Source organism: Cajanus cajan, chromosome 6, assembly GCF_000230855.2.
Source record: "Cajanus cajan strain Asha chromosome 6, NIPB_CcT2T_4, whole genome shotgun sequence".
Taxonomy (NCBI): domain Eukaryota; kingdom Viridiplantae; phylum Streptophyta; class Magnoliopsida; order Fabales; family Fabaceae; genus Cajanus; species Cajanus cajan.
This window is the reverse complement of record NC_138522.1, coordinates 55,170,603-55,180,876: the sequence shown is the minus strand read 5'-3', so window position 1 is coordinate 55,180,876 and position 10,274 is coordinate 55,170,603. Positions and strand designations below refer to the sequence as shown.

General features: G+C 45.0%; 2 protein-coding genes across 2 annotated transcripts; both read left to right on the top strand.

Moving 5' to 3' along the window:
- The first annotated feature begins 2,270 nt into the window (after positions 1-2,270).
- On the top strand, positions 2,271-3,788 carry LOC145958774 (uncharacterized). The gene is made up of 3 exons (XM_083076316.1): positions 2,271-2,491; positions 2,735-3,189; positions 3,319-3,788. Exons 1-3 carry the CDS (start codon positions 2,271-2,273, stop codon positions 3,786-3,788), a joined length of 1,146 nt encoding a protein of 381 aa, XP_082932442.1.
- Positions 3,789-9,153: 5,365 nt separating this feature from the next.
- LOC109794509 (NDR1/HIN1-like protein 10) lies at positions 9,154-10,066 on the top strand. Its single transcript, XM_020353953.2, has one exon. It carries the CDS (start codon positions 9,245-9,247, stop codon positions 9,926-9,928), a length of 684 nt encoding a protein of 227 aa, XP_020209542.1. The 5' UTR covers positions 9,154-9,244; the 3' UTR covers positions 9,929-10,066.
- The last annotated feature ends 208 nt before the right edge of the window (positions 10,067-10,274 follow it).

Here is a 10,274-nt window from a genome sequence, read left to right as displayed (position 1 = left end):
TGGAAGAATACCGCCCCATAATGGGCCTCTGGATGGCCCATTTTTGAAAAGGGTCAGGTTAAATTGTGACCGGCAATTGTTGCACCTTAATTAGGCCTTTTCTACCTTGACGCTATTGTTGTGGGCTCCAATTTGTGGATACATAGGCTCCTCCTTATTTCTCACTTTTAGCCCAATTACGAAGCTCGCAAGCCAATCCATAAATACCGAATCAAACTTGATTAATTTTGGAATTTGAAAATATTTTGTTATCATACTGATCTAGAGCCTTGGCTCAAAGGAAAGTTTTGCTGCTTTATGAAAATTACCAAAGAAATCGTGAAAAAAGGCGGTATAAGAATTAAAAAAACAGTATCCTCTGTGAAGTAAATATTCATTAGCTCTCTAAACTTTTAAATTATAGATTACTTTTCTATTTGTATTTATTTATTTATTTATAGATGTTTGTGAAAATTTTATTTGAGGCATTTAAACTTAGTGAAATATTTCAACCATAGTCAGTTAGGCCGCTAAAATACTTTTTAAAATTAACTTATATGCAAATATATATGTATATATATATATATATATATATATATATATATTTAAATTAAATATTAATTATATGTACACACAAACTCAAGTGATGCCTATAACTCGCAAAACGATGTTATTTCAATTTGAAAAAAAAAAAAAAGTTAACAGTGCCAAACATTCATTCAAATATATATGTAAAAAAAAAAAATCATTTAATTAAATATACAAGTTTTTTTTTTTAACACTTAGCATGTCAACTGTCTTAAGATTATTTTCACTCGATCAGTAATATGGAGTTTGAGTCTTCAAGTAGGTGCTCTCCATATCTTTACCAAAAAAATATGCTAAATTTTTCAAAAGTTGGATAAACAATAAAAAAAATTATTACATAATAGCTAATAATTTCAATCAAATTATTTAAATTAAATTTACAAATGATTACAAAATAACTTGTATTGTAAACCAATTTTGAGAGGTGTCAAACTGCACTGAGTATAACAAGATTAAAAATATACAGCCTAACAAATGAAATTAAAAATATGGTAGCCTATTATCAAAGGGACAATTTTTTTTCAAAAAAAAATTAAAATAGATAATTCTAAAAAATTAGAAACGGGAAAATTATTATGCATGTGAAACATGACATCAAAAGTTAAAATCATGTTTCAAAACACAAATTATTTTTTGAATTAAAAAATTAAAAATCGTGTAACAAAACACGTTTATTTTATGAAGTTAAATTTTGTAACATAATATTTTCATTGTTATTCTTTTTACACGTAAGTAGTAATTTTTATGTAAAACTAGAAAGAAAGAAAAAACATATTTTCATTCTTGACTTCTATTTAAGAAAAAAAAAAATAGTAGTCGTGTTTTCACTTTTGAAGTCATGTTTATATATAACTTACTTATTTCTATTTTTAAAAAAGAATTATTCATTACGTCAATATAATCAACAACAAAATTAGCAATAAAAACACGGATATAATAATTTCCCTCATTACGTGAAAATATAATTAAGAAAATATGCTCGCAACAACACCACCGCCGTAAATTATTTTTTATTTAAGTAATGTTATTATTTGAAAATATAAATAGGATGTTTAATATTTTAAAATATAAAATGCATTCGATCTCCGATTTTGTCCTGCCACGAGTAATATTAAATTATTGAGTCAACAACTAATCTTATTCATTCTATTATGACTATGATTAGTGTACACTACGTAGCCGAGCTCCGAGCTCGGCACCACAATGCAAGCCGACCTCGGACACGCATCGCGTGGCATCAGCTCGGCATTTAAGTGAATCATAACTGATTCCCGAGGATCTCGCCCCAGACGAGGTCTGTTATCTAATTATATTACATTGGGCCCAAAGCAACTCTAAGTCACACCAAGGTACGTGCATTACATATACGAGACACATACTCATACAAACCCTAACTTTAGCATCGGAGTCTCTTTTGCAGGTACCACCCCATCTTGGAGCACCAGCGTACCAGTGAAGGAGGCTCACCGATCTTACCTGACGGATCAGCTCTACAGCAGATTTCCGGTAAGAACATTTGGCGCCCACCGTGGGGCCGATCAAGACAGCTCTTATCGGCCACGCTTATGGTTTTCACCAGAAGCCTTGGTAGACGCACAAACGACGCTAATCACTCAACTACCATGGATAACGAAGCGGCGTTGAGGAGACTAATCGACCAAGTCGAACAGATGCGGCAACAACACGCTGCCGACCTACAAAACATGCGTGCCAAGCACGACACTGACCTAGCGGCAATGCGTACCGCTAATGAAGCCGACCTAGCGGCGCTACGCGCTGAGAATGAGCGAATCCGCGCTCAACTCCCTCGACACCACTCCGATCATCCTCCTCGTGTGAGCAGCCACCACGAGGAAGAAGAACACTCAGTCTCTCAACCTCGGACTGCAACCAAGGCACCAACTCAACAACCTGTCACGCATCGGTCTCACGCACCGACGCACAAGTCAGCCCATGAAATCAGCAAGGCCCCTACTCATGCCGCGGGGGATCAAGCAACCTTCCGCCGCCACCCTTTTGTGGATGGCATTATGGAGACACCACTCCCTCACGGGTGGAAGCCTCTCCACCTCGACCGCTACGATGGCACGACGGACCCGGATGAGCACATCGACCTGTACACAACACAAGTAAATCTCTACACCAACAATGATGATATTTTGTGTAGGGTGTTTCCGACCTCACTCAAGGGGGTCGCGCTCAACTGGTACACCCAACTGCCACCCGAATTCATCGACAGTTTCGGCACCCTAGTCAGGAGATTCACCGCGCAATATGCGACAAGCCGACCTCATCATGTCACTTCAGCCGCCTTGGCCAGTCTCAAGCAAAACGACGACGAACCACTCCGGGCATTCTTGGAACGGTTCGCTGCCACCTCGATCAAGATCAGAAACCTGAATCCTGAGGTCGCCCTACATGCCATGCTCATGGCACTCAAACCTGGGCCATTTGTCGACAGCCTGTGTTGTGAGTCCCCCCGCGACATGGACGAGCTCCGCGCCCGCGCTGCAGGTTACATCCAGATGGAGGAACACTCCGCCTTCCGTGACCAGGTTCGTGGAAAAGGACCAGCAAAGCCAGAGCAGGGGCACAACGACAAGGTCAAAGTCAACAATGACAGTCAGTTCAAGAGGTCGGCTAAGGCAAACAGAGGGGGGAGATACGACTTCTACACTCCCCTGAATGCACCCAGAGTCCACATCCTGGAAGAAGCCAGCAACAACAACTTACTCGCCCTTCCACCACCAGGTCACACTCCCAACAGCGCTGACAAGTCCAAATACTGTCGGTACCACAGGAACCACGGTCACACCACGGAGGAGTGTCGCACGCTCCGGGACCGCATCGAAGAGCTCATCCAGGCAGGCCACCTCGGCCAATACGTCCAGCGACAGCAGAGTCACCGAGGAGGCTATGGTGGTCGGGGGCGTGGTAGAGGGCGAGGTTCGGGAACTCGCACGGATCAACCCTCCAGATCCCAACAAAATGCCGGCGGCGCAGTGCAGGCTGAGGTAAGCCAGGAGACAGGGTCAGCCCCCTTACGGGGAGTGATTAACACGATTGCAGGTGGCTTCGCTGGGGGAGGCGCCAGCAGCTCGGATCGAAAAAGGCACCTTCGGAATGTCAACTGCATCCACTCTACCACCTCGGCCTCGCACCAAAGCTCACCGCCGATCTCCTTCTCTGACGAGGACTACGCGGGTGTCAGCCCTAACTAAGATGATCCCATGGTTATCATGGTGGAGGTAACAGAAGACACTCATTGACCAAGGAAGTTCGGCCGACATCCTGTACTGGCCAACGTTCCTTAGGCTAGATGTCCCCCATTCTCTCATCCAGCCGCACACGAAGCCCTTAGTCGGCTTCGCAGGAGAGCGAGTTCACACTCGCGGGTACATAGACCTACTAACAACCTTCGGGGTACCCCCGGATACAAGGAGAATGATGGTTCGATACCTTCTCGTTGAGGCCAACACCTCCTATAACATCATCATCAGGAGGCCAACCTTGAATCAGCTCGGAGCGGTGGTGTCCACCCCACACCTCACCATGAAGTTCCCAGGGAATGACGGCAACATCATCTCCGTCAAGGCAAATCAGAAGACAGCTCGGTAGTGTTACGCCGAGAGTTTGAAGATCTCCTCATCCGGAGCAAGGGGGGTCCCCCCACCATAGCTCATTAGGTTCTATTTCTCCTTTCTGTATGAACAAAATTGTGCACTCTTTTCCCACCTCAGTCCTTGACTGAGAGGGTTTTTAACGAGGCACACAAAAACGATCAATAAAATTACTCATTTTGCTGAATCCATTTTCTTATTTATTGTTTTTATAAAAAACAAAATCGAACCAATCTCTTTCACCCTTACTAAGGTCGAGTACGAACCTTAATACTCCAAACCGAGGTCGAGTCCGAACCCCGTTAAAATTATGAGGCCGAGCACGAACCTCAACACTCTCATCCGAGGTTGAGTCCGAACCTCGTTAAAATTATAAGGTCGAGTACGAACCTTAACACTCTTATCCGAGGTCAAGTTTGGACCTTGGTGAAATGCACAAATTCGTTTTACTCCAAAACGAGGTAGAGTACGAACCTCGGCAAAATTCGTTTCACACCAAAACGAGGTCGAGTACGAACCTCGGCAAAATTCGTTTGAGGTCGAGTACGAACCTCGGCAAAATTCGTTTAACTCCAAAATGAGGTCGAGTACGAACCTCGGCAAAATTCGTTTTACTCCAAAACGAGGTCGAGTACGAACCTCGGCAAAATTTGTTTTACTCCAAAACGAGGTCGAGTACGAAGCTCAGCAAAATTCGTTTTACTCCAAAACGAGGTCGAGTACGAACCTCGACAAAATTCGTTTTACTCTAAAACGAGGTCGAGTACGAACCTCGGCAAAATACGTTTTACTCCAAAACGGGTCGAGTACGAACCTCGGCAAAATTCGTTTTCCTCCAAAACCAGGTCGAGTACGAACCTCGGCAAAATTCGTTTTACTCCAAAACGAGGTCGAGTACGAACCTCGACAAAATTCGTTTTACTCCAAAACGAGGTCGAGTACGAACCTCGGCAAAATTCGTTTTACTCCAAAACCAGGTCGAGTACGAACCTCGGCAAAATTCGTTTCGTACGAACCTCGGCAAAATTCGTTTCACTCCGAAACGAGGTCGAGTACGAACCTCGGCAAAATTCGTTTCACTCTAAAACGAGGTCGAGTACGAACCTCGGCAAAATTCGTTTTACAACAAAACGAGGTCGAGTACGAACCTCGACAAAATTCGTTTTACTCCAAAACGAGGTCGAGTACGAACCTCGGCAAAATTCGTTTTACTCTAAAACGAGGTCGAGTACGAAGCTCGGCAAAATTCGTTTTACTCCAAAACGAGGTCGAGTACGAACCTCGGCAAAATTCATTTTACTCCAAAACGAGGTCGAGTACGAACCTCGACAAAATTCGTTTTACTCCAGAACCAGGTCGAGTACGAACCTCGGCAAAATTCGTTTTACTCCAAAACCAGGTCGAGTACGAACCTCGGCAAAATTTGTTTAACTCCAAAACGAGGTCGAGTACGAACCTCAAAACCAGGTCGAGTACGAACCTCGGCAAAATTTCGTACGAACCTTGGCAAAATTCGTTTCACTCCGAAACGAGGTCGAGTACGAACCTCGGCAAAATTCGTTTCACTCCAAAACGAGGTCAAGTACGAACCTCGGCAAAATTCGTTTTACTCCAAAACGAGGTTCAAAATTCGTTTCACTCCAAAGCGAGGTCGAGTACGAACCTCGGCAAAATTCGTTTTACTCCAAAACAAGGTCGAGTACGAACCTCGACAAAATTCGTTTTACTCCAAAACGAGGTCGAGTACGAACCTCGGCAAAATTCATTTTACTCCAAAACGAGGTCGAGTACGAACCTCGGCAAAATTCGTTTTACTCCAAAACGAGGTCGAGTATGAACCTCGGCAAAATTCGTTTTACTCCAAAACGAGGTCGAGTACGAACCTCGGCAAAATTCGTTTTACTCCAAAACGAGGTCGAGTACGAACCTCGGCAAAATTCGTTTCACTCCAAAACGAGGTCGAGTACGAACCTCGACAAAATTCATTTTACGCCAAACCTCGACAAAACTCGTTTTACTCCAGATTGAGGACGAATATGAACCTCGACGCGCTCATTTGAAATCGAATCCAAACCTCGATGAAATTCATTTTACACAGAAACTGAGGTCGAGTACGAACCCCAATACAATTCATTTTACGCAAACCCGAGGCCAAGTCCGAACCTTAGGATGACCGTTTAAGGTCGAATTCGAACCCTTAATACAGCCTATCCTACTCTAAAAACAAGATTGAGCCTGATAAGGCAGAAAAACAATCAAAAGACAAGACAAAAAAAATAATCAAAGCAAGGAAAATCAAATCTCGAAGAGCAATATACATACAAAACACTTGCGGAGTTTAACGCTTGAGTTCAAAGGAATATACCAAACAAGGAAATAGGAAAGGAAAAAATAAACTAAGTTATTACAAAGGCGGCCTAGGCTGAGGCATTCTCACTAGAACTGTCATCGACATCGTCCTCCTTAAACAGCCTCCCAAAGCGGACAACCTTCTCCACATGCATGGAGGAAAAGTCGAACCCGGGAGCAAGGAGCCGTGCCTGACGAACAGCCTTTTGGAAGCCCCTCTTGTGCTCCATCACAACGGAGCGTTTGACCTCCGCAAGCCTCCCTTCCACGACCGCCTTCTCCGCCGCCAGCTCCGCCCTCAAGGTGGCAATCTCGTCCTCCCGGCCACCAAGAATGACCTCGCTACGAAGGCGCTCCTCAGCCGCCGCCGCCAACTCTCCTCTAAGAGAGGTCACAACATCCTCCAGAGCCCGCACTTGGCCACGAGAAGACGTCACCTCATCCTCCAAAGAGCGGGCGCGACCCCCGAGAGAAGGCGATGAGCTCCTGCAGCTCCTCCACCTGGGAAGCATAAGCCTCGTTGGATCGCAAGGCGATCTCAAGAGGCTTCTGCACCCTTGCAAGGTCGCCCCGCGAAGATCGAAGCTCGGCCTCCTGCCGCTTCGCCTCACCAAGGGCAGCACTAAGAGCCTTGTTCTCCTCCCTCAGGATCTTATTCGCATCCTTCCAGGGTTGAAGTCGGCCCCTCAGCTTGGCCAGGTCCTCTTGCTGCTTGGCCAGGTCCTCCTGCTGCTTGGCCCACCTAGGCTTCCAATGGCCCAGGATGCCCATAGCCCTCTGCAGAAGGACCTGGGCAGCGTCGAAACTATCCTCGGGGCTGACCTCGTCTATCAACCCCTGGTCCTCGGAGCTTAGCGAGCCCTGAGGGAAGAACTTCTCAGCGGTCACCCCCACGCTCCACAGCGAGTCCACGTCGGCCGAGGCGCTCACGTGGTCCAGCCGCACCTTTGAAAGGTCATTCCCGAAGCGATGGGCTAGGTATTGGCTCCGGGAAGCCCCCTGTGACGAGCCAGACGGGGGCGCCGAAGTTGCAGCGGTGGACGAGGGAACCTCACGACTCAGACCCCCTTCACGAGCCTCAACAGAGGCGGAAGCCGGTGTCCCCTGCTCGGCATCTGGAAGGTCCGCAATAGGAACCTCCGACCTCTCCTGTGAAAACCAGCCCCGTGTCAAAAAATAAATAAGGTGACATACAGGAAACCACGAAAGTCAGGGAACACTACTTACCTCAGCAGCAGGAACAACCTGCTCGGTGGCCGGAACCGCCACCTCGGCAGCCTGAACCACCTCTTCAAAAGCCACCCGAGGCACTCCCTTGGGCGGTGGACTCTCGGTAAGGTCCACCGCACCAATATCAGCAGCCTTGGAGGTCACCTCCTCGGCGTCCGGAGGGGCAGAGGTCCCCCCGACCTCCTTCGCTCCCCTCTTCCTCTTCCGGCTGACCTTCAGAGAGGGAACGTCCTCCTCTTGAGGCTCGGGGACCTCGAGCTCGGTGACGTTGTAGCGATGCTTGAGCTCACGCCACAAGTTCTTCCCCATGATACCTACAGATAAGAAGCAAAGCACATCAGCAAAAAGAAAGCTACACAAATCCCAAGCCACCAAAAAACAAAATACTCACTCTCCAAGCCCCTCTCCCTGTACGCCGAGTTCGCAAGCGACAGAACGAGCTTGCAATCCAGCGGACGAAGAAGTGCAGCGAGGTTGTCGATGGCGGCCACCTCCGAGGCCGTCAGCTTCACCTGGCCTACCCCAAAGCAACCATAAGGCCCAAAGCAACCATAAGTACCACCCCCATCTTGGAGCACCAGCGTACCAGTGAAGGAGGCTCACCGATCTTACCTGGCGGATCAGCTCTACAGCAGATTTCCGGTAAGAACAGTTAGTATAACAAATTTTCTAATATAATGAAAGATTAAACATGAAATCTTTAGTTAAATAGATCTTTTACTAACCCTTATACCAACTCATCGATTTAATAAGGTGTTACTTGGTTACGAGTTTCCATTCTCACGTAAACAAAAACACGTTTAATCTTTGTAACAAGTAGTATTTTCTTTTATATAAAAGCACGCATTCGAATTACATTGCTGTAACGATTCTGAACTGTTCAAATTTCGTTTCGACGACGGCACACATATTATAGTATATTACAAATTCCCAAAATATATATGTGGTGGTGGGGAATCAATCCACTAAGATTTCTTTTTCTAGTATATAGTATACAAGTTGATAAATATAAATATCAACGCGTATATATATAAATGCAAATAGAATATGAACATAAATATGAAGGAGTATATATATGTAAGTATAAAGAGAAATACGTATGACAAGATCAAGTGTGGTTGTTTACTAGTTTTGGATATCATTAACTAAGAGGGATTAAAATATTCATGTGTTCCAATTCCAATTAAAAATGCATTATTTCTCCCTCAGGAATATGTTGCTTCGTGGATGTTGCGCTGATCAATCAACATCAAAGTTTGTAGCGGTCCACTGTATCGATTCCTTTCCTTTCGTTAGTAGAAATTGAATTAGGCCAAAGCCCAACTCAACGCGGACACCTACTTACAACCGCGTTGTTCCTTTCTATATATACGCACCACTACGTACATCTCACAATATAATTCACCACTTTCTCTTCATCTTTAATTTCCCTTCATAATTCCTATCCTCTGTCAGTTCACTCATCTGCGTTTGCAAGCATGGTTGATAAGCAACCCCACTTGAACGGTGGCTATTACGGTCCCGCCATTCCCCCTGCGGAGCAACCACGCTACCGCCACAACCATGGAAGAAGCTGCTGTTGCTGCCTCTTCGGAATCTTCTGGAAGATTCTCGTTACCCTCGTCGTCCTCGTTGGCCTCGCAATCCTCATCTTCTGGCTCGTGGTTCAACCCCGTTCCTTCAAGTTCTATGTAACGGAAGCAGAGCTAACTCAGTTTGAGTATGATACCAACAACAACACCCTTCACTACAACATGGTGCTCAACTTCACCGCACGCAACCCCAACAAGAAGCTCAGCATATACTACGACAAAGTAGAGGCATTAGCGTTCTACGAGGACACCAGGTTCGCCAATTACGATGTCATAACGCACATCAACTCCTTCCGCCAATACAAGAAGAGCACCAACCGCATGACCGCCGTTTTCTCCGGGCACAAAGTGGTGCTTCTCAACAATGAACAAATCTCAGAGTTGAACCAAGATAAGAGTGAGGGAGTTTACGACATCTATGTGAAGCTATACTTCAGGATTAGGTTCAGGCTCGGGGACGTCAAATCCGGTGACTACAAGCCCAAGGTCAAATGCCACCTCAAGGTTCCTTTCAGTAGCAATGCCACCGTAACCCTGTTCCAGACCACCAAGTGTGACGTCGATTTCTAGATGGACTGCATTTTTTATTTCTTCCATTGATTTTAATTTGAAATTTTATTTTTCTTACCCATTTGTCATTATTTCATTAAGATATGTTGTAATGTATATGCTTTCTTGCAATAAACTACTTTTGGTTCTCCTCTAGAATTGTCTTCAATTTTGCTTTTAAGTTTACGTCTGCGCGTACATTGAAAATCTGATGTTATTCATACATGAATTTTTTTTTTTTATATAAAACTGGTTGCTCAATATTTCTTAGAACTTAAAGTATCTAGATCCTCTCCGACAGTTGGATTACATTTAACATATATATACCTTCACCAACATCGTTACAGACTATTCCAGTTCTAAGATA